A 25,058-nucleotide genomic window follows, 5' to 3' on the forward strand; every position below is an offset into this window, starting at 1 on the left:
TCAATGAAAAGGAAGCCGAGAAACTACCCCCACATAGACCCTACGACTGTGCCATTGACCTGGTGGAGGGGGCCCCAATTCCGCGAGGACACCTCTACTCCCTGACTGAACTAGAGCAAGAAGCTCTCAGGGAGTTTATAGAGACAAACCTCCGCAAGGGGTTCATCAGACCCTCTCAATCCCCAGCTGCTTCCCCAGTGATGTTTGTGAAAAAGAAGTCAGGGGACCTACGCTTGGTTGTGGACTATAGAGCATTGAACAACATCACGAAGCGGAACCGCTACCCCCTGCCTCTGATCTCGGACCTATTAGACCGACTCCGAGGGGCCAAGGTTTACACCAAGCTGGATCTCTGCGGGGCTTACAATCTAGTTCGCATAAGAGAAGGGGACGAATGGAAAACCGCCTTCCAGACCAAATTCGGATTATTCGAGTCCCTAGTCATGAATTACAGATTATCCGGAGCTCCCGCAACATTCCAGCATTTTGTCAACGATATCTTCCAGGATTATCTAGATCGGTTCTTGATCATATATTTGGACGATTTTTTGGTGTATTCTAGATCACAATCGGAACACGAACAACACGTCAGAATGGTGCTACAACGATTGCGGGATCATGGACTATATGCCAAGTTAGAGAAATGCGCCTTTGATCTGCAAGAGGTAGACTTCCTGGGATACCGCGTCTCGCCACTAGGGCTCTCCATGGACCCGGCAAAGGTTTCGGCAGTACTGGAATGGCGGGCGCCAACCAACAAGAAGGAAGTACAGCGCTTCTTGGGGTTTGCAAACTACTACCGCAAATTCATCCCAGACTTTGCTCGCTGGTCTGACCCAATCACCAGCTGCATCCGAGGGAAACAGCCTTTCCGCTGGACGGAGCAAGCAGAGAAAGGGTTCCACCAGCTAAAGCAGTTATTCACGACCCAGCCAATTCTACAGCACCCTGATCCTAAAACCCCTTTTGTTGTGCAGGCTGACGCCTCTGATGTGGCAATTGGGGCTGTACTCATGCAACCAGTGGGAGAACATCTTCATCCTTGTGCCTATTACTCCCGTCAACTAACAGCCCCAGAGAGAAATTACACTATTTGGGAGAAAGAACTTTTGGCCATAAAGGCAGCTTTTGAAAATTGGAGACATTGGTTAGAAGGGGCCAAATTTCCCATTGAAGTTCATACTGATCATCGAAATTTAGAGCACCTAAGGACCGCACGAAAGTTAAATCAAAGGCAGCAGCGCTGGGCTTTGTTCTTTGAACGTTTTGACTTCCAGATCCATTATGTGACCCCGGCTCAGACCAAGCAAGCAGATGCTCTATCACGAAAACCAGAGTATGCTGCAGGACGCAGAGAGACCTCAGAATCTCGATTGCTGCAACCCGAAAACTTTGCCACGCTCACAGTGGGAAACACCAAATCCACTCCAATTGAACCAACTCCCTCTAACCCAGGATCCCTTTGCACTCAAGAAATTAGAGCCAGTCAACAGACAGATGCCTGGGCTCAAGAACAGATTCGCCAAGGACTATGTTTCCCATTCTCACTTAAGGATGGGCTACTATGCTACAGGAATCACGTTTACATCCCTCCAGGTCCCGGCAGAGAAAAAGCACTTCATCTGTGTCATGACAGCAAGCCAGCAGGACACTTTGGGTTATTTAAAACCATGCACTTGATCCTACGAGATTTCTGGTGGCCCAAGATCCGCAAGGATGTGGAGAAATATGTCAACACCTGTCCTGTATGTCAGCGTTCCAAGACACGAAGGGAGAAGCTGTCAGGGCTACTGCATCCCCTTCCCACTCCTTCTCGCCCATGGGAGATAATTTCCGCGGATTTTATCACTGACTTACCACCCTCCCTTGGATTCACCACGATTCTAGTAGTAGTGGACCTTTTTACCAAGTTGGCCCATTTCATCCCCTGCGATGGTCTCCCCACGGCCAAAGAGACTGCAGATTTATTCCTTCAACATGTTTTCCGACTACATGGATTGCCCAAGAGTATAGTCACTGACCGTGGATCTCAATTCACCTCTCATTTCTGGAAAGCACTACAAAAACTATTGGGCATAGACTCTCGTTTATCTTCAGCTCACCATCCCCAAACAGATGGGCAAACTGAGCGCACCAATGCCACTTTGGAACAATACCTTCGCTGTTATGTAAACTACCAACAGGACAATTGGGCTTCCCTATTACCTCTGTCAGAATTTGCTTACAACAATGGTGTCCAGGCTTCAGCTAAAGAAACCCCGTTCTTTGCAAACTATGGTTTCCATCCACGTTTCTTTCCTTCTGTCATTGAAACCTCAGAAGTCCCTGCAGCGGAGGACTGGCTGCAGGAACTCACAGCGGTGCAACAACTCTTGCACCAGCAACTGGATCAAGCCAAGGAGGACTATAAACGCCACGCTGACGGTCATCGCCAGCCGGGCCCCGAGATCAAGGTAGGAGATCGGGTTCTGTTGTCCACTCGCTTTTTGCCCTCCCACCGTCCCTGCCGGAAGTTGGATGCCCGTTTCATTGGTCCCTACCCAGTGGTGGCGCAACTTAACCCCGTGACTTTCAAACTCCAACTTCCGCGCTCCATGCGCATTCATCCGGTGTTTCATCGTTCCCTGCTCCTTCCGGCGGATGGTGTACGCCCCGATGCGAGCCGGCCAGACCCTGCCCCTGTTTTGGTGGATGGGGAGGAGGAATTCGAGGTTCAGGACATTTTGGATTCTCGCTTTCATCGCCGCCGCCTTCAATATCTCATTGACTGGGTGGGTTTTGGCCCCGAAGAACGCTCTTGGGAAGACGCTTCCACAGTCCATGCCCCCGACTTAGTCCGCCGCTTCCATCAGACCTACCCTACCAAGCCGCGACCCCGCGACTCGAGGAGAGGGGCCCTGTTTGAGGGGGGCCTTGAGGGCGGGGATAGTGTGATGACTCATGAGCCTTGTAGTCCTGTTCCTAGTACTATTGTGGCAGACGAAGAGGAAAACATGGGATTTTCGCCGGTTCAGCAAGAGCCGGAGCCTCTTCACCTGCAGGATGTTGATGTTTGTCCACAAGAATTCAGCCAAACAGGCCTTGGGCAGAACTCCCCCCCGTTTTCCAGGAGGGAAAATTATTCTAAAGATAGGGGAGCCAGGGAGGCTAATCGCAGAAGCCTGAGAATCGCTGCCAAACAAATGGCTGATTAGGTCTGCTTCTGAACTATATTCTTCACTTGTTTTTATTGACTTTATATATTTCTTTAATAAAGATATTAGATAGATTCTGGCCTCTGTGTAAGGTTATTGGTGCTTTGCAGCCTGGGTCCTGACAACTACCATATGTTAACTTTTGACGAAGACTACAGTAGAATCTCGCTTATCCAACCTTCACTTATCCAACGTTCTGTATTATCCAACGCAGTCTGCCTTTTAGTAGTCAATGTTTTTGTAGTCAAAGTTTTCAATACATTGTGATGTTTTGGTGCTATATTCGTAAATACAGTAATTCCTACATAACATTACCAGATATTGAACTGCTTTTTCTGTTGATTTGTTATAAAACAGGATGATGTTTTGGTGCTTAATTTGTAAAATCATAATGTAATTTGATGTTTAATAGGCTTTTCCTTAATTCCTCCTTATTATCCAACATTTTTGCTTATCGAACATTCTGCCGGCCCGTTTATGTTGGCTAAGTGAGACTCTACTGTACTTATTTTTTGGTCTCTTGAGAGCATGATTTGAAAGCAATATATTTTTTAAGGGAGAGTAAATATTTTTCGGGCAACTGAAATAACACTTTTGAAGATTTGATATATATTTTATGCATTGGCATATCTTTCTTCCTAATAGTTCAAAGAGAAAACCAGGGATATCAGTCTAACAACTGAGAAACCTAAATTGCCTTGCATGAATATTAGTGGATGTTTACCACTAAGGAGAAGATAAATTTAAGCGAGTTTTAACTCTGGTTAAACTGCTGGTTTTCCAAAAGGTTACAATCTCTAACAAGGTCATGCCTTTCCAAAAATCCCAGGTCTTGAGATTTCAGGGATATAACCCGAAATCTCAAGATTTTTAGTGATGCTTCTAGTGATGCTATAGTGTAAGAGCTGGGTCATGCTGATGTTACAAAGACAGTGTCAGAAGAGACATCAAGCATCAGCCAAGAGTGAAGATTTAAAATAGAAACAATAAGTATCACAAATTAGGGAAGTATATTTCTGCAATTTTCAAGGAATCTATCTCATCAAGAGATTCTCCCTGTCACCATGAAAATCAAATAAAAGAGTCTAGGCCTGGAAACTCAGGAAGAGACTGTGAGATGCAGCAACCCTATATGTTGCAGAGCTATAACTCCTAGTAGCTCTGTCAAACATAATAAATGATGAGACGTGTTGGGAGGTATAGTGAAACAACATTAGGAGAATTTCATCCCCATTGAGATCATTAGCAGGCTTGCTTGCTCAGTTTCCTACCCATCTCATTATGCAAAGACTAGAACACGCCTTTCCTTCTTACACCATGAGGTGTGCACTTGACTTCTTCCCACCCAGTGGAAGTGATAGTGGAAGTAGCTTTTCCTGTGCCAATCAATGAACAGAGTGAAACAAGGAGAAGGTAAATACATGGTTTAAACGGGGAGGTAAATACACGGAAATTACACTATGTAACAACATTTGAAAAAATCTATTCCTAGTTTGAAAGTGTTATTTCCTGTTTAATTTTGTGGTACAGTACTTTGAAAAGAGTTGTTACACTCCAGAAACTTTGTTTTTGTGACTGCCACAAACTATGTTGAATTGGTTGAGAATCTAGGAGACATTAATTGAAAACTATAGCAAAATGTGCTGCAGGATGTCCTGCACAAACAAAGTTTTTGCAGTTTAATAAACATTTTCCTTGTTTTTATTGTAGAAACAATTAGGAAATTACATGTATAACCTAGGATCAAAAACTGTGTTACATAGTGTGATTTTCTCATGCCAATTGTATGTGACGGTGAAGATACACACAACCAACTTGAGGAATGTCCTTTTGCTTGTGAATTTTCAGTGACCTGACATACCTCAACATAGAAGGGAATTTCCTCACTGTTTTGCCTTGCTCGGTACTGAAACTTGACTTGAAACGCCTGAAGTTGGAAAATAACTTCTTACATCCCTACTTCTGGGATGAAATCTGCCAGCTTCAACCACAACGACTCACTGACCTGGCTGCTCATTGTTTTGCCAAACATAAGCTGTGGAAAAAGCATCGTCACATCCCAAAGGACATTGAGGAGATATTGTGCAAGTAAGCAAAACAGAGACTTCCATAATTACCACACATTGCCAGGGAAATGCTTGTTGCGAAACAAGTTTTGCTCAATGATCGTGTGACCAAAAAGGTTCTCCTGAGCAAGAGACCCATGCCAGAATAGGAAGGGCTTAATAATAACGGCGCTCCATGCAGTCATGCCGGCCACATGACCTTGGAGGTGTCTACGGACAACGCCGGCTTAGAAATAGAGATGAGCACCAACCCCCAGAGTCAGTCACGACTGGACTTAACGTCAGGGGAAAACCTTTACCTTTAACCTAATAATAAGGAGCCCCGGTGGTGTTAGGAGCCCTGGTGGCAAAATGTATTAAAGCACTGAAGCTGCTGAACTTGCAGACCGAAAGGTCCCAGGTTCAAATCCCAGGAGCGGAGTGAGTGCCCGTTGTGAGCTCCAGCTTCTGCCAACCTAGCAGTTCGAAAACATGCCAATGAGTAGATCAATAGGTACCGCTCCAGCGGGAAGGTAACGGCGCTCCATGCAGTCATGCCGGCCACATGATCTTGGAGGTGTCTACGGACAACGCCGGCTCTTCAGCTTAGAAATGGAGATGAGCACCAACCCACAGAGTCAGACATGACGACTTAACATCAGGGGAAAACCTTTACCTTAATAATAAGGACCCTGACAGAATGATGTGCATTATAATGTTGCCACAATTTCCCATGAACGTATATATTTTTAACACATTGTATCAGAAGCCACAATATAAACTGTAAAAATAATGCAAGATGTTCCTCAAATTAAGTTATACAAAAAATACAACTAAGAATATAATATATTATTACCAATAGGTTGTTGTGCATTTTCCGGGGTGTATGGCCATGTTCCAGAAGCATTATCTCCTGACGTTTTGCCCACATCTATGGCAGGCATCCTCAGAAGTTGTGAGGCTCTGAGGATGCCTGCCATAGATGTGCGTGAAATGTAGACTCATATTATCCAGTTCAAATCAGATAATCTGGATTATTTGTTTTGATAATCTGGATTATATGGCAGTTTAGAAGGGTCCTAAGGATCTCAGTGTGGTGCATATGTTTCTGATTCCTTGTTAACACAGCTACTCTGTGGAACAGGATGGGTTGAGAATGATTTACACGAAGTTTGCTCAGGTTGCAGTCCCATATATGACTGGAGATTTTGTGTGTGTGTGTGTGTGTGTCTTCCATTCTACACTGCCAAATAATTCAGATTATTAAAGCAGAGAAATCTCTGCTTTCTGTGTCTACACCGCCATATAATCCAGTTCAAAGCAGATAACTTGGATTTTATGTGGCAGTGTAGAAGAGGCCTATATGAGAGAATGACTTATAATTATATATATCAGTCATACATCTGTCATAACTGGATGATACTTGAAGTTACCACCTTTTTCTGGTATAGGTTCTTTTGGCCTTTCATATCTACATTAACATGAAGGAATTAAATTATCCAAGGCGTGCTCCTAAGTGAATATTGGGGAGAACATTGCACCCTTTATATTCTCTGGCTAATATATGTTTATTTGAATTGTTTTGAAAACCTGTGATCCCATTTAAAAAAGAAGTTTTTTTTAAAGTTGTTCTTATTCAAGCCTTCATGCCTTTTGAGCGGTTTATGTTCAAAAGACCTGGTCTGAGTGAATTTTGAAAGATGATACTTAAGATGGTGCACTGGGAAGTTCTTCCTTCAAGTCTCACTTTTGCTGCAAAGTCAGCCTCCTTCCATACAGCTAAATAAAATCTCACATTATGTTTTGAACTGGAATATATGTCAGCGTGGAATCAGATAACCCAGTTCAAAGCAGATATTGTGGCATTTTCTGCCTTGATATTCTGGGTTATATGGTTGTGTGGAAGGCCCCTCACTGATGACCTCTGGTAAACTTCTTCTGTCGTCCCAGGGCCAACTTGCAATATGGGGAAATGGCAGTGAAAGGGCATTATGTGAAATGCACGAAACACAGCAGAATCTTCCGTTTGTTTGTGGCACATACTACATTCCCTTTCCTCACTTATCAGACTGAACATAAAGACCATCTAATATTTCTGGTTTTCCTTGTTTTTTAGCTACAGGATTTGTGATTGCTGCCCAGGACCACTGTATGGAGACGGCCTTCATTTCATTTATCCTCATAAAAATGTGTATGGACTTAGACTTCCTTACCTGTTTTGCTCCTGCTCACCAACTTGCTATAAGGAGTACTTATCTAGAGCTGCCTCACAGTAAAGGGTAACAATGCTGATAAATAAAGAGCCAACCAATTACATTGAGCATAGTTCCAAGTCTTGGTGAGTTGAATTGTGCCACTTCAGTGCAAAAATCAGTTGAAATAGCCTGTATTATTTCTTCTAAACCTTTTCCAAGGACAGGAATCTGGAGTAAGCCAGTTTTGTTATCGTGTCATTTTTCAATTTGTTTCAAAATCCTAATTTATTTGGCAACAGATGCACATTGTTTTGCCACATTTTCTATAATGCCATCCTGACCCAGTCAGAAATGTAAAGTGTGATTTAGCTGCAAACAATGACTTAGAATCTTAACATTATCCATGCCCAATTAGAAATTAGGCAAGGTTCCCACTCCCCATTCTGAATGTAAATGGAACAGGGTAGTTAAGCCAAGCAGGCATCATTAGGTGCTTGTTTAATGCAGCAATTACTGTTATACTGTCTGCCTTCCAAAACATAATAAAATCTTCTTTACTAACATATTGCTCAAGGACATCATTTTGCTACTGCGGTGAAACAGGCAACACTATGGGAAGGCAGTAGCTCTCATATGAATGTAGTCTGCTTGTGTGTGTGTGTGTGTGTGTGTGTGTGTGTGTGTGTGTGTGTGCATTAAGTGTGTTGACTGCTCGATCTCAAGTGACTGTTCATGGCTGCTTAGCCACTGCGCATCACTAACAAGATGTACAGAAGAGTCTTATTCATTGCCACATCTGGAGGGTTGTAGTCACTATAGTTGCTGCTCCTTTTTGCATCACTGGTTAGGATCCAGTTAGGGAGTTATAATAGTTATTGTAACAGTGTGAGTCCAACTTATGCTCTGTGAGGTAGGTTAAACTGAGAGCGTGACTAATACAAGACCATCCAATGAGCTGCATTTTTGCAAGAAATTACTTAGTTTGCTGCCACCACTATTGAGTTTTGAATATAGGAACTAATGTCGCCTTTTCAGATTTGTATCTGTATACAATTTGTTAATAGTGTATATTAGGATCTTTTTAAACCCTTAATCCCTGTTACAAACAGGTACGTATAACCATCTACAAGCCATAAGCAAATAGGAAGTTGTCTAATAATCTTTCTTTAGCAGCAAGATAACATCATTTTTGTTTACTGTTTGCTGTGGTAGTGGCACTGTTAAAACTTCCAGTACTGCTTCTGGCTTTATCTTTTAATAAATTGTAACAGCAATAATCTCAAGAGAGATTCATTAATTCAAAATTAGGAAGAATTTATTCAGAAACAAAAAAATCAAGACCTCATTGCAGTAGGCACTAATTATCCGCACAACTTCTCTTGTTTGTTTCCACTGATTCCTTCAGCTATTTTATAATTTCGGGAGATGCCCAGGGCGAGTACTCAGTCAAGCGTTGAGGTACTTTGCATGGTGTCTGATATGGTCATTAATGAATGTCGTTATGAAGTAGTAGCTGTGATCGTAGCCCTGAGAAAAAGAAGAAAGAAGCATTCAGTATCAGAGGCCAAGCTGTTTGTCTACAGGAAACTGCCAGTTTGTTTGGAAACTATGTTTTTTACAGCACTGTTCAAGATGGTGATGATTTAGAACAGGGATGGGGAAACTATTTCTCCAGGTCCTTCCTAATGTAGTCTATGCCACTTTGCAAGGCTTTGCCTTTGCTTTGCTCCCAGAGGAACAAATCATACTACCCTGATCTCCTATGTGGGGCTCCAAGCTGTGGTTTAGCATGTCTAGAGACCTAGACTGAATATTATTCAGACCAGGAAATAACCATTGAACTCCTTCTATTTGGAAATAAACACTGGTCAAACACAGAAAATCCATCAGACATAAAAGCCTCAAACACAGAAAAATGTCCAGTAGCACTTCAGATTTTGAGTAGGAGTGGGGGTTTATTGGCAATTTCTATAGCATGGCATGGGGGAGTTATTGGAAATTTCTGCAACAAAAATAAAACAAAAATTGGCTTCTCAGCTAGACTCAACTGCATCTCTGGAAGTCAGCCATTAGACCAGGAGGTGTCAGAGGAGTGAAGATGCTAAAAATATTCCAAGTCAAGGTTGATAGGCAATGGCTGATCAATAGAAGTTAAACAATGTAACAACAACAACAACTTTATTTTTGTATCCCGCCACCATCTCCCATGCAGGGACTCTGAGTGGCTAAAGTGGGGCCAAGCCTAATTTACCACAATACAACAAGATAAAAATACAATTCAAAACAAAAACAATCATCAACATTTAAAATTATATAGAATTTCACCATTTTAAACAATAGTATAATAATAAGTAATATCGACCAAGTAAGAACATATAACAAATTAAAATAGTAAAAGACTGGGCAATAGCACGAGGGTGCATAATTAAAATCTAATGAGGTAGATAATAAAGTGCTGTAGTGTAATAGGAGTGTTCGGAGGTGGGGTAACAGTTGGTTCTGTAAGCAGAGTGGCTTTGCTGAAGACACAGAGAGCAAAGAAGACAAGACAACGGACAAGTAGGCAAAGATCACTGTTAGAGCAAATCTCCAACCTTTTAAGAGACTTTTGCCAGTTAGATCAGGAGGAGTTGGGATTTGAACCTTGCTATTGTTTTATTAAAGTCCTTATCAACCATTCCTCTAAGCATATCAACACTGTTCCCAGTAAGATCAGGACACCTCAATGCAAACAGCTTGCATGGGCAGAACACTCCCTTTATTTTTGATCTCACAACAACCTTTCTAAGACTATATCAAAGTTTCAAATATGCACCAAGCTCAACAATTCTCTATCGAGGTTCTAGATATGAGGGAAAAAAACTATTTTGACCAGTACCTATCTCAAATGATGAAGACAGTGTTCAACTATATCTATACCTATGTATCTAAATATCTATATCTATCTCCATAATAAAAGTGAAAACCCATATGTGTATATGTGGCACGGGTGTCTGTTCACACGGACAGCCTCTGGCCTCCACAAGCAGGCTACAGTTCCCAGTGCTGAGGAGCCAGCAAGTCACTCTTTTCCACTGACATTGTGGTTACAGCGAGCTCCATGAACACGTAGCCCAAACCCTGCCAATGTCCTTCCCAAACACTATGGCCCACCACCCAAGGAATGCTTTCGTTTGGGGACCATTTCATCCTAGATTTTGCATTGTCCTCCACCACAGGCAGGCATCCCAGATTTCTCCATTGGTGTGAAATTTGCATGACCCCGCCTACTGCCCTTCCCTTTTAAATCTCTCTGCAGAACACAGCACAACTACACTTCCTGGAGGAGTTTGGGGGATTGAATCCACATGGTGGAAGTTGTAGTTCACCCTGCATCAAGTCAGAGCATTGTGACTCCTACTGGGGAATGTAGAGGAGTTGTAGTTCACCTACACCCAGAACGCTATGAACCCAAACAATGATGGCTCTGGGCCAAACTTGCCATGCATACCTGATAGGCCCAGATTTGAATACTGGTGGGTTTTGAGGGGAATTGGCCTGGACATTTGGGAGTTGTAGGTACTGGGATTTATAGTTCACCTGCAATGAATGAGCACTCCGAATCCCTCCGATGATGGACCAGGACCAAACTTCGCACACAGAGCTCCCATAACCAAAAGAGCATATTGGACAAGTTTGGAAGAAAGGGAGTTATAGTTCTCCTGCATCCAGAGAAGCAGTGACCCCCACCGACAATGGACCGGGACCAAACTTTGCACCGAGAAGCCTCATGACAACTGAACATATTGCAGGGGTTTGTGGGAATGGGCCTTGATTTTGGGAGTTGTAGTTCACCTGCATCCAAAGAACACTGAACCCAGCCAACGACGAATCTTGATCAAACTTGGCACACAGACTCAACATAGCCTGCTGTGGATACTGACATGTTTTGGGACAGTTGCCCCGGGAATCTAAGAGTTGTAGCAGTTCACCCCCATCCAGAGAGCACTACAGCCAGCCGATGACCAGCCAACAACAGATCTGGACTACACTTGGGGAGGATTGACCCATGATTCTGGGAATTGTAGTTCACCCACTCCAAACTGAGAATACCTAACATTCAAAGACAAATCATGCCTTTTTCAAATAATCCGGGCATCGCCGGGTTCCCAAGCTAGTATTCATATAAAACAAGCCAGGATTCTCATAATTTTGACTTAGTGTGAACATATGTGCTGGTGGTTGAAGCCCAATTTATTCTTTCTTTACTCCAGCTTGTGAATGCAACTACTAAACAAATTGGAAGCAATGCATGCATTCTTTTCTATCAACCAAGGTTCCAAGTTTGTTGTTCCAGACATTTCTCAATGTTTGCTCATGTTATAGAAATATTTTTCTAATTAATTAGAATTCTGTAAACAAATATTGTACTGTCCGTGAATTGCTTTAGGGCAGTTTTGTTTGTTACAGAACCTGTAACACTCCTCTGCCCCGTTCTTGAATTTTACCAACATTTTCAGCAAAAAGCCATAATCAGCCTGGCTACCAAACTGTAGACATAAGAGCCCCGGTTTTCCTGGGCATTACCTGCTGCATCCTGAAGACCACTGGCACTTTACGCTCTGTACAGGCAGCAATGAAATTATCAGGCAATAGCTGCCCTGCCGAAAGGAACTGGTCATCTTTGCCTTGATCGATAAGAATATCCAAAGGGGGGCCTTCATAAGACTTCACAATGTGCGTAGCATCGTATGCCTGCAAAAGATAAAGATACATTTCCTCCTAAAAACAGCAGCAGCCTCACATGTTCCTAAAGTGGCAGCCAAAAAAGGTAGATCAACAGAAGGAGCTCTGTGTCTATGTGATTTGCAATCAGTCTGCATTTGGCCCATTAAAACAAAACATGGGCTTCTAATGGCAATTATGGGGCCTATCCCTCAACAAGGAGGAACAGGCACATTTTAAAGTTTGTATCACCTTGCACTTTCCCTCCAGAAGGGAGCAACCTCTCCCATCAGCAATCAGCACAACTAGAAAAAATTGAACTTTTCAACTAGAGTGAAAAACAGCAGTGTTTTTAAACTTTTAAAAGAACATTCTTGTCTGGGCATTACCTACAAAAATAAATTTTAATGTTATCTTTAAAATATTATCTCAGCCATGATGCTAAGGTTAAATACCCTAAAAGTAGCAGATCCCATCTGATCTTAGGAGCTAACTCTTGGCTAGTAGTTGAATGGGAGGCCATTAATGAACACCAGGGGCTGTAGGCTGCGATTCAAAGGAAGAAACTAGCAAACCTCCCCTGATTATTCCTTGCATAAGAAAACCCTATGGAATTCATGAAGTTGCCATAAGTAGGCGCACACAGAGTATGATGTTATTTGGTCTAAACTGAAATGAGCAGACACAGTATTAATTTGCTAACTCCTACAGTTGTGCACAATTTGGCAAACACTGCAGAATTGAACAGGGTGGTGAAAGCATTCCTTACCAGGGTGCTACACTATATCTTTTTCTCCAGCCAAATGTGTTGGCATGGGATCAGGCACCTAAATGCCTTAAGAATTTAAGTGTAAATGCAGCTGTTCCTCCCTCCTCAAAGTCCATGAGGAAGTCTGTTAGGTTCACGTTCCATTTGTCTATCTTTGAAGCATCAGAGACGATTTAGTGGCTCTATGATGGTCATGCTGTGACATTTTTCTACTAGGAAGGCATGGTTCTGACATTTCCAGTACATACCTCCCAGTCTTTCACACTGGATCCCAGATATCCACTGAAAGCTTTTTTCCCCCACGGACACTGAACAGGGTTGCAGATGGGAGCAAATGCTGAAACAGACTATGTAGAAAGGGGAAGTTAAAGACATACAGATCCTGCTCAAAAACCCTCAACTAGTTTTGCTGAATTTGCATTTTCAGTCTCAGGGTATCTGGATATTGTAGGACACCCTGGATTCTGTATCCACAAACATCCCTGTGAATATGGTATTTTTTTGTGTCCTGCAATACTTTGCCATTTCATTGTGGTCAGAAAACATTCCAGTTTAATTGCTAAGGTTTTTTTTTAAAAAAAAAAAATGAGTCAATTCTCTTTGGAAAAAAAAAATACACATCCTAATTACAAGTTTCTGCATATTTATAGAAAATATGTATTACTAATGAAATATCTATCTTACAATACGATTTGCATATTTATGAACAAAACTGTTAGTGCCTTTGAGATTAACAACAACAACAACAACAACAACAACAACACTTTATATTCCATCCTTCTCCCTGAGGGGACTCAGAGCGGATTACAGCTTATAAACAAGACACAGGCAATAAGACACTGGCAATGCCTTGTTACAATAACATACAATGAGACACAAATACACAGACAAATGCAAAGGTTTCTCCTTTCATTTCCGGCTCTGGAGGCACTGCTCATCTCTGGTTCTGGGGGAGGTGGACTTCTCCATTTCCAAGCCGAGGAGCCTGCGTTGTCCATAAACACTTCCCGTTTGTGTGGCCAGCAAGACTGCTTGGAGCGTCTTTTTTTTACTTTTCCCACCAAAGCGGTCCCTATTTATCTACTCATATTTGCATATTTTTGAACTGCTAGGTTAGCATGAGCTAGGGCTAACAGCTCACTCCATCTCATGGATTCGAATTGTCAACCTTCAGGTCAGTAGTTCAGCAGCACAAGGGTTTAACCCATTGCGCCACTGCATAATGAGCAAAACCCATAATAGGTATAAATTCCTCCCACAGGGCATATAATCTTTCAAACTGTGTGAACTTGCAAAAATTACCATAGGCAACTTGACAACTATTTATTCATTTCCACATTTATAAAGACATTCAGATACTCATCTAAAAGAAATGCCTACTTCTTGCAAAAGTTTAATTCAACTGCTACTAAAGAGGTTTGTATTACATTGTTAAAATGAAAACATAACCTAGATTAAACTTGTTGCTTTCTGTCCCCATTGAGTAAAGCATTTTCATTTCTCAAAATGATGCCATATTTTTCTACAGTTTCAGGCAACTGGTTATCCATGGTATCAATCCTATACCTTTGTGCCATCTGGTTCCTCAGTAGCCTACCAGCCTGCTTTCAGAATCTCAAGACTGGGATACTGGATGCCCTCCACTAGATCTAAACATTTCAGATAACACCTTTGTGGTGCATTTCTTACAACATTTCTAGAGAGCTAGAAATCAGCTGTTAGGAATTGTGGGAGTTGAAGTCCAAAACACCTGGAGGGCTGAAGTCTGCACATGCCTGATATAGAGTCACGTGGGAGATGTAGTAAAATTCCTAGATAGGGCATATTTTGTTGAATGTAGGTGCATTAAACTGTGGCTCCTGGTGCCACAGTTATGCTGGTTGTACAGTAATGTTAAAATCTGTCTAAACCTTCACCACTTATTATGAACACAAACAGTGCAACCATGCACATAATTTACTGTATGCAGAATAAGTACTAATCAATTAAAGACAACTCTCAGGTAACTGAGCACCTAATTTCCAGCTTTCCATGCCTCAACCTTTAAGGAACATTTGTCGTACCGATACTTTTTCTCTTTACACTATTCCCTCATTTGTTCATTTCATTTGACTGATTTAAGGTTTATAATCTTACTTTATATTTTCCAGGGTTCTTCAGAGCAAGGATGAGAGCACCGTGGCCACCCATTGAATGACCTGAAATAGACATCCTTCCAGAGTCAGCTGGGAAATTGGCATTTATCAGCTTAGGCAACTGAAAGACATCAGTAGGAAAGAAAGAGAAGTGAACACAGTTGTATTCTGATCAGCACAGGCTGAAAACAGACATGCTGCCCTCTATTTTTGCAAATTAATAGCTCTCCCCTCATCCCTTTATCTGTGTACGACATGTAAAAAGCATAGATATGTTGTCCACCAAGCCATCTTTCATTTATATTAGCTATAAATGTCAAAAAAGTTAGGAATTATCTTTGTTGGTGTTTACAATAGCATAGCTGTGTTAAATACCCCAAAGGCATAAGATCCTGCCTGATTTTGGAAGCTAAGAGGTCTGGTTTCAGTTAGTACTTTGACCACTAGTGAATATCAGCTGCTGAAAGCTATATTGTAGGGCAAGGAACTGGCTAAAACAATTCTAAGCATTCCTTGCTTAAGAAAACTCTATGAAAATCCATGGGGCTACCATAAGCAAACAGACAACATGAAGGCACACACACAGATATACAAAACAGAATAGTTTTAAGGCTCTTCTTAAGGAATGAAAATTGCGCTGAAAAAGTAATATTATTGACCCTGAAAGAGACACTTTATTATTCCGTGTATTTTGTCAATTTCTATCTCATTTTTTGTTCACATAATAGAGTTCAAAGAAGCGGTTTCCAGATTTTCTTGCAGCCAGGCACTATATAGATCAGAGTTGCTTCAGTGAGGTGGCTGCGTCAACTCACTTTGATGGCGACAAGAACAAAGAATTTGGATTAATGAATGAATAAAATGATAAGGGTTGTAGGAAATTAAAGAGCCATACCACAGACTAGATTTCAATTAAAGCAACTATATATAGCCAGCTATAAATTACCTCATCCTTGATGTAAGAGTACATGCGATAATTTGTTTTCCATGGCTCTTCGGTGGCATTTACATAAAACCCAGCTCCGGTACCAAAATCCCAACTGTCATCTTCGCCTTTAATATTGCATCCGCCTGCCATGGAAAGGAATTCAAAACTGGTGGTGATAATCATGCCTCCTCCCACACATCAAGCCAAAAAAATCCCACTATGCCCTCAAACACTCACTAAATTGCACTGTAAATTTTAGATAAGGTGGCTATTCAGAATTCCAGGTTTTTTATGAATAATTGGGATTTCTAATTTGTTCCTGTGATGAAAGTTGGGACTTATTCAGACCTCTCCAACTATGGTCATGAAAGGGTGGGGAGAAAGACTCTCCGGGCTGTTACAATGTCTAATTAAAAAAACCCAAATAAACATCACCAAAGGTCTCTGTACCTTTTTTGTCTCCTAACACAGGAGAGGATAATATTTGCTCCTGCAATTGTTTTGGACTTCCATTAGCCCAAACCAACTTGTCCAGTGGCAAAGGCTTCTGGGAGTTGGTAGTGCAAAACACCTGGAGGATTAAATATTTCCTAGCCCTACTTTAAGAGATCTCTAGCTCAATAATTCAGCAATAATCACACATAATTTTACAGCCATGGCTTCCTAAGTGTAGGTCTTAATCACATTGGGATTCGGGGTGCATCAACTGCCATTGAACCTTGGAAGTCTATATTGCCCTAGAGTTTTGGCTAGATAGTTATTTTATTTGTATCAGCTCTGAATTTCTCATTGTAAAATTATCTTTCATTATGAATTCCTTGTATGCCTTGAAAATCAAAAAGTTAAACATTATTTTAAAGAGTGATAATCATTCTACTCCAAGGAAAAATAACTTTTTGCATGTAAAGGAAATGTGGGCAGAGGAAATGGTCTACTCAGTGGGGAGCACATTTAGCTTGCCAGTTATTGGCATGTACTAGTTACTAGTCTTTTGCAAACTAAGACAGGGATTGAGAACCTTTGTTCCTCCAGTTGTTTTTGACGATAATGTTGTCAATCCCTAAGCATTAGTCATAGTAGCTGGGACATCGGGGAAGTGGAAAATGTAGAGGAAAAGTTCCCCCTTTTCCTCCCAAGTCTAAACTCTGAAGGCTAAGAGGTTCACTCTTAAACATCATAGTTGTTTCCTAACAAATTCTAAATAGCACAAATGCTGTAACTGCTATGTTGAGTATTAAAAAAAAACTTGATGTGACGAGGCTTAAACGTACTGGCATTATGAATAGAAAACAGAGATGAAAACTATTTATTTGAGATGCACTGGTACACTATACTTACGTGGGCTGGTGTCAGGAGCAACAACAATAAGGCCATGTTCAGCTGCAGCTTGGTGGAAGGCTGCTTTCGTTATAAAATTCTGCTCTGTACATGTTAAACCTGAAACAACAGCAGAAGATTTCAAAAATAGGAACAGTGCCTACAACTAAAACTCAAGTGAACTTCTTTCAGTCTCCCAAAAATATGTTCTACATCCTTCTAATTGCCTGTTCCCCATGGGAGGAAAAGATGGTTTAATATCATCAAAATGCAGGAGATGCCAAGTTGATCACTAGGCAAATTGCAAAACTCCACATTATAATAATACTGCTGTTAAGCCAACCAAACAGAAAATCTGTGCAAACTTTTAAATCTTACAAGTTCCTTCTCTAGGGAATATGTTCTAAAAATCAGGCATAGAAGTGGTGTGTGTGTGTGTGATTTGATGTTACATTGGTCCCTAAGCTTGTCTGCATTGCAATTAAAGGCAATACTATAATTTTCTACCTTGAAAATACAAACACTGCCACCACTCTGCCTCTCTTTCATGGAAACTTAAAATTGTCTGCAACTAATGTGAAGCTTATAAACTCTTTTCCAAGAAGAGCAAAACACTATTTGGGCAGTTTCTCTATTGTAAAAACTGGAGATTATTTTAGTTGCCGGAAGAGCAACTATTCATGGGCAGGAATAAGAACTCAAAAAATAAAGCTTCATTATCAAAGATCTTCAAATTCTGCCACCAACTAGGAAGGATGTAGCATTTAATACAGAATCAGGAAAATCTGAATGACCCACCAGAGAAACTTTTTAGAGTCACACAAGTGTCCAACATAAGTTCAACAACATGTAGAAAGGGCACATAATCCCCATTTGTGATCCAAATCTTATCAAGACTCAGTCAACAGCATGTCCAAAGCTGTTTTCTTCAGTATCAGTTATTATTGTTATTTAAATGAAAAAGCACAAAAGCACCTTTAATCCATAAATACATTTTCTGATAGACCAAAAAAGGGCATATTCAGACCACACCAATGTAGCATCACAATTAATTCTAATTATCCTTTTCAAATACAGTTTCAAATACTCACCTGAGAGCCAATATAATACAGGACACTTCTCCGTGTCTGCCTTTGGTGGCAAATAAATCCCAAATTTCATTTTGCATTTCAGTTCAGTACTGTAAGACAACAAAATACAGTTATTGCAGAGAGCAATGTAACAAAACATCTGTACTTTTGTAAAGAACTCAAGAGTTGTCAGTACTTAATAAGCCTGATGCTTTATTCATTTCATGGTTTGTTCCTCCATGAAAATCTATGCAATTATTTCAATGAAAATTTTATTTGATAAGAAGGACTTAAGGAGAGGGTATATATTAATGGAGCTGAGAATTGCCAGAAAATGGAATATAATGAAGACATTCAGAGAGTGTCTTACTGGCCATTTAAGTATGAGAAAGCAAACACATGAAACGATGGGCATATAGACTGATCGGACCTGTCTGTCCGATTTTGTGGGATTCTTTCCGGCTTGTTCTTCCGGATGACGTGGAGGGGATTCTTGGGTCTGTGAGGGCGACCACTTGTGCTCTGGATCCTTGTCCCTCTTGGCTGGTTAAGCAGGCCAAAGAGGGGTTGTTGGATTGGTTTGTGGCTATAATAAATGCCTCCCTGGGTCAGGGGTCATTTCCATCTTGTTTTAAGCAAGCGGTGGTAAAACCGTTACTAAAAAAGACCTCGCTAGACCCATCTGTATGTAACAACTACAGACCAATTTCCAACCTCCCGTTTTTGGGCAAGGTTCTGGAGCGGGTGGTGGCCACGCAGCTCCAGGAGTTCCTCGATGACACTGATTTTCTGGACCGCTCGCAGTCTGGCTTCAGGCCTGGGCACAGCACTGAGACGGCTTTGGTCGCCTTGGTGGATGACCTCCGCAGGGAACTGGACAGGGGGAGTGTGACCCTGCTGGTTCTCCTGGACATCTCTGCGGCTTTCGATACCATCGACCATGGTATCCTTCTGGGGAGGCTCTCCGGGATGGGACTCGGTGGCACTGTTTTGCAGTGGCTCCAGTCCTTCCTGGAGGGCCGTTCCCAGATGGTGAAGCTGGGGGACACCTGCTCGGACCCCTGGCCTTTGACCTGTGGGGTCCCGCAAGGGTCTATTTTATCCCCCATGCTTTTTAACATCTACATGAAACCGCTGGGAGAGGTCATCCGGAGTTTTGGAGGGTGTTGCCATCTCTACGCAGATGACACACAAATCCACTACCCGTTCCCACCTGACTCCAAGGAAGCCCCTCGGGTGCTGAACCAGTGCCTGGCCGCTGTGGCGGACTGGATGAGGAGGAACAAGCTGAGGATCAATCCTGACAAGACAGAGGCCCTCCTGGTCAGTCGCTCGTCGGATCGGGGTATTGGGTGGCAACCTGTGCTGGACGGGGTTGCACTCCCCCTGAAATCACAGGTCCGCAGTTTGGGGGTCCTCCTGGATTCAGCGCTGACGCTTGAAGCACAGGTGTCGGCGGTGGCCGGGAGGGCTTTTGCACAACTCAAACTTGTGCGCCAACTGCGACCATACCTCGTGAAGTCTGACTTGACCACGGTGGTGCATGCATTAGTTACCTCTAGACTGGACTACTGTAATGCGCTCTACGTGGGGCTTCCCTTGAAGACGGCCCGGAAGTTACAGCTGGTCCAACGTTCGGCCGCCAGACTAATAACGGGGGCGAGTTACAGGGAGAGATCTACTCCCCTGTTTAAGGAGCTCCACTGGCTGCCGTTCATCTTCCGGTCCCAATTCAAGGTGCAGACCATCATTTATAAAGCCCTAAACGGTTTGGGACCCGCCTACCTTCGTGACCGTATCTCCTATCATAAACCTGCCCGACCTCTCCGATCATCAGGGGAGGCCCTCCTGTCGCCACTACCTATATCTCAGGCTCGCCTTGTAGGAACAAGGGAGAGGGCCTTCTCTGCGGTGGCCCCTCGCTTGTGGAACTCGCTGCCCATTGAAATCAGGCAAGCCCCCACCCTTTTAGCCTTCAGGAAAGATTTAAAAACATGGCTCTTCCGGTGTGCTTTCGGAGAGTAAATGTTCTATGCTACTCCCCCCCGATATTTATCCTCTAGACTGGTTCACTATCTGATGTCCCGTCCCTCGAGGTTTTATTCTGATCCCTTTCTCACCCAGAGTTTTAATTTTTAATCTAGTTTTTAAATGTAGTATTCATGCGGCCCGCTCGTGTTATATTGCTGTTTTGATCTTATGTTGTACTGTTTATTTTATGTAATGTATTATTTAATTGTATTATGTTATGGTTTATTGTATTGTCTTGGGCATGGCCCCATGTAAGCCGCCCCGAGTCCCCGTTGGGGAGATGGTGGCGGGGTATAAATAAAGTTTTATTATTTATTATTATTATGATGGGACAAAGGAGTCACAAAAGCTGAGCACAGAAACCAAAGAGCATACTGTGCTGGGGCTGGAGTGGTGCTACTGTCAAGCCACACATATTATTTTATAATAGGCAGTATAAAAAACCTTTAAGCCATGGCAAAGTTATGTGACAGAAACCTATAACAAAAATTAGCATTAAATAACAAAGATAATCTCTCAGAACTATCCTCTGGTACTACAAGGGTGCCAGGACAGCTCCCATAATGCTTTGGAAGACAATTCCATTAATCTGAAACTGTAAGTCTTCTCTCAAAAAGAAAGCCACCCTCAACCACAGCAACATGAAGTGAACGAAGGATTAGGGGAAATCCAAACCCAATTAGGGAAACAAGTCAATTCCATTAATCTGCAACCATAAATCAAGCTAGTTGGGAGCCCTCTCAGCCCAGTAGTAGCAAATTTCTATAGGGAACACTTTGAAAAACAAGCCCTAGAAACAGCACCAAAAAAGCCAACTGTTTGGTTCAGATACATAGATGACACCTTTACAATTTGGAGCCATGGAACGGGAAGAACTCAGCAAGTTCCTGGACCACCCTAACAGCATCCACCCAAACATCCAATTCACCATGGAAAAAGAAAAGAAAGGAAAACTGCCATTTCTAGATGTTATGGTAATCCGCAAACCCAATCAACTATTGGGCCACACAGTTTACAGAAAACCTACACACACAGATAGATACCTTCATAAAAACTCCAACCATCACCCAAGTCAAAAAAGAAGCACAATCCAAGCCCTGACAGACCGTGCACAAAGAATCTGCGAACATCACCTCCTCCAAGGTGAACTAAACCACCTAAACTGGGCTCTCCAGACCAATGGATACTCCACCACACACATCAGAAGAGCTGCAAGGCCAAGAACAAGCCATGAGAGTCAAGACAAAGATCCACCCAGAGGAAAGGTGTTCTTACCATACATCAAGGGAACCACTGACTGCATAGGCAAACTGATGAAGAAGCACAACCTACAAACTATCTACAGACCCACAAAGATAATCCAACAAATGCTACGGTCAGCGAAGGACAAGAGGGATCCTCTCTCCTCTGCAGGAGTCTACCGGATACCATGCAGCTGTGGACAAGTCTACATAGGGACCACCAAACGCAGCGCCCAAACGAGAGTCAAAGAACATGAAAGGCACTGCAGACTAATTCAACCAGAGAAATCAGCCATAGCAGAGCACTTGATGAACCAGCCTGGACACAGTATATTATTTGAGAACACAGAAATGCTGGACTACTCCAACAATTATCATGTCAGAGTACACAGAGAAGCCATTGAAATCCACAAGCATGTGGACAACTTCAACAGAAAGGAGGAAACTATGAAAATGAACAAAATCTGGCTACCAGTATTAAAAAAACTCTAAAATCAACAGTAGGTGGGAACCAACACTCTGAGGGCGGAGGAGCCCCAAGGACGGTTAATGACTGAACAAAGGATGTCCCTCAGGCAAGAGACATACCTTTCCAGTGCTAATTAGGGTGATTAACTGAAACATTAATGCTAGCTTCCGACTGACAAAAGCCTCTTGTCACACCCTGGACTCTCCACAGATATATATTTTTTCCTTTCCTTGCCTAGTTTATCCATCCCTCACAACCTCTGAGGATGCCTGCCATAGATGTGGGCAAAACGTCAGGAGAGAATACTTCTGGAACATGGCCACACAGCCCGAAAGACATACAACAACCCTGTGATCCTGGCCATGAAAGCCTTCGACAACACAAGCTAGTTGGGGTTCGTAGGCATTATAATACAAAGCATCTGAAGGTCATCAGTTTGCACAGTAAGCCATTGGGAAGAATATTGTCATTTTAAATTAAATTAAACTAATATGAATTAGTAATAATAGCAATGAGCTCTTTGTTCTGCCTCAAGCTCACTGAGCACTTTGAGCTATCACTTCCCACATATGTGCTTGTATGAACTATAGACAATGGACTAGATCTAGAATAATAGTTTAACCTTAGACACATTAACTCTGAAGTAAGACCACTTACAACTAGGTGTTTTTTAGATTGCAACCTAAATTAGTTGAGCTTTGTTCCTACTGAGATCAATAGTTGTTAATAAGTTTACTTCCAAGGCTTCCAGTGAAAACTAAGTGAAACTAACTCACTTTAGACTCAAATGAACAAAATCTACATCACCTGCATGTAGACCTACCTTCACTGAGAAGCTTGTCTGCAGGCAACTTTACTGGTCTTTTGGTACCAGAAAAATATATCTAAATCCTGTTATTTATCATCATGAGACCCACTGAATCAATGGGATTTTTTGAGTCATCATTCAACAGTTAATTGCGTGGGTTTGCCTTACTTGGGAGTAAGGAACAAGATGCTGGCCGTAAAGTTTTGCTAAGTGCCCTTCCACACAGCCATATAACCCAGAATTATCAGGGCAGAAAATCCCACAATATCTGCTTTGAACTGGGTTATCTGACTCAATGCTGCCATATATCCCAGTTCAAAGCAGATATTGTGGGAATTTATCCAGCTCTGTGGGGAAGGAGGCCTTAGGCTGTTACAATTGTTTCAATGCCCACTTTCACTGTTCAGTTATTTTTCTGCTGCATTCTGTTGCAGGTTTGAGGGCAGAGTAATAAAATGACATGTACAAATTAAATATTTACCTGTCATGCTCGTATACCTTCTGAAAACCATCAAAGCATTTGTTGTTAGAAATTTCCTTTAGTGCCATGGCTTCTGGTGAGAAACAAAAAGAAAAACTGATGCCACAAGCTAGTTTCAATTTTCAAAAGACTCATATAAACAGCACAGCACTGTATTAATGATACCCAGTTACTGAAAGATCAAGCCAGATGATTCTGAAGTAATGAAGTTGCTCTGAAGAATGCTAGTATGCATGGCTATAGAATCATGGAATCATAGAATCATAGACTAGTAGAGTTGGAAGAGACCTCATGGGCCATCCAGTCCAACCCCCTGCCAAGAAGCAGGAAATCGCATTCAAAGCACTCCCGACAGATGGCCATCCAGCCTCTGCTTAAAAGCCTCCAAAGAAGGAGCCTCCACCACAGTCTGGGGGAGAGAGTTCTAATGCCGAACTGCTCTCACAGTGAGGAAGTTCTTCCTGATGTTCAGGTGGAATCTCCTTTCCTGTAGTTTGAAGCCATTGTTCCGTGTCCTAGTCTGCAGGGCAGCAGAAAACAAGCTTGCTCCCTCCTCCCTATGACTTCCCCTCACGTATTTGTACATGGCTATCATGTCTCCTCTCAGCCTTCTCTTCTGCAGGCTAAACATGCCCAGTTCTTTAAGCCGCTCCTCATAGGGCTTGTTCTCCAGACACTTGATCATTTTAGTTGCCCTCCTCTGGACCCTTTCCAGCTTGTCAACATCTCCCTTCAACTGCGCTATATACAAGGTATATATCAGTTTAGTCCTGCAGTTGACTCAAAAAGGTCTTTATGATTCAGTAACACTAATGTCGTTCCTTCAAATATGGGGGAGGTTATGGATGTTACTCCATTGCTGTACCCATACTTATTTTGCATGGAATTGGAAATAATGTCTATTGAGATATTAGAACACGGTTTCTGCACCTGTTGTGTATCATTTCTTTCTGTAGACAGGCAGTCCCCAAGTCACAAACAAGATAGGTTCTGTAGGTTTGTTCTATATTGAGTTTGTATTTGGAACAGGTACATTTTTTATCTGTAACTCCAGTCAAATATATATGAATATATTATTGAGTTTTGGACAGCACCCTGTGGTGCTTGTTTTGCTGCCTGTGCCCCTGTTCAGAAGATTTCACTTTCCTTTCTGTCCCTGCACAGCAACCCGGGTAAGCACTTTAAAAAACGATCCAAATGCAACTTAAATTAATATTTCCATCTTGACCCAGGAAAGTGATCTGAAGAGGCATCTACACTGTAGAATTAACGCAGTTTGGCACCTTTTGAAGTGTTATGCTCCATGCTATGGAATCTTGGAAACTAATTTGGTGCCAGCCCGCTTTGGTAGAGAAGGGGAAAGATATGGAAGCATTGCAGCTCCTGTGAGTCCATAGCACTGAGCGGTGCCAAACTGCATTAATTCTACAATGTGGATGCACCCATAGCCACGGGAAAGCCTCTTCCTTTGCCGGCACCTATTTACCTTAATCAACAGTCGTAGGGTAAAGCAAAACCCTTGTATCGACACGCCTGTCCCTCTGATGGCCCTTGGGCTCAAAGTCTTTCTCCGGCTCTCCCCGCTTCTGTTGCTGCATGGGAGTTGTAGTCTGCAACGCCCCCTCTTTGACCTGAGAGGCGGAGGGAAGGACTCCATTTCCCGAGATGCCC

The 25,058-nt window shown here is 42.3% G+C and overlaps 2 protein-coding genes across 3 annotated transcripts in view; one reads left to right on the plus strand and one right to left on the minus strand.

Annotated features, from left to right (window-relative positions):
- The window catches only part of lrrc63 (leucine rich repeat containing 63), a 29,746-nt gene extending 21,752 nt beyond the window's left edge, over positions 1–7,994 (plus strand). The window contains exons 8-9 of the mRNA XM_008115487.3: positions 5,043–5,282; positions 7,356–7,994. Of these exons, the coding sequence (XP_008113694.1) occupies positions 5,043–5,282; positions 7,356–7,515 (400 nt within the window). The 3' untranslated portion in view covers positions 7,516–7,994. The remainder of the gene's footprint in view (positions 1–5,042; positions 5,283–7,355) is intronic.
- Positions 7,995–8,727: 733 nt separating this feature from the next.
- On the minus strand, positions 8,728–25,032 carry esd (esterase D). 2 transcript variants are annotated; one of them, XM_003215263.3, is made up of 9 exons: positions 24,874–25,032; positions 23,388–23,460; positions 18,379–18,467; positions 17,309–17,407; positions 15,989–16,113; positions 15,044–15,163; positions 13,156–13,254; positions 12,001–12,168; positions 8,728–8,961 (listed from the first exon to the last, which is right to left on the minus strand). In XM_003215263.3, the coding sequence occupies exons 2-9, from the start codon at positions 23,453–23,455 to the stop codon at positions 8,881–8,883; spliced, it is 849 nt and encodes a 282-aa protein (XP_003215311.2). In that variant the 5' UTR covers positions 23,456–23,460; positions 24,874–25,032; the 3' UTR covers positions 8,728–8,880. The 2 variants fall into 2 exon arrangements, with proteins under 2 accessions (XP_003215311.2, XP_008113689.2); XM_008115482.3 differs by having other exon boundaries at positions 23,388–23,457; positions 24,874–25,018.
- Positions 25,033–25,058: the final 26 nt, after the last annotated feature.

The sequence above is a fragment of the Anolis carolinensis genome, chromosome 1 (genome assembly GCF_035594765.1).
Source record: "Anolis carolinensis isolate JA03-04 chromosome 1, rAnoCar3.1.pri, whole genome shotgun sequence".
Taxonomy (NCBI): domain Eukaryota; kingdom Metazoa; phylum Chordata; class Lepidosauria; order Squamata; family Dactyloidae; genus Anolis; species Anolis carolinensis.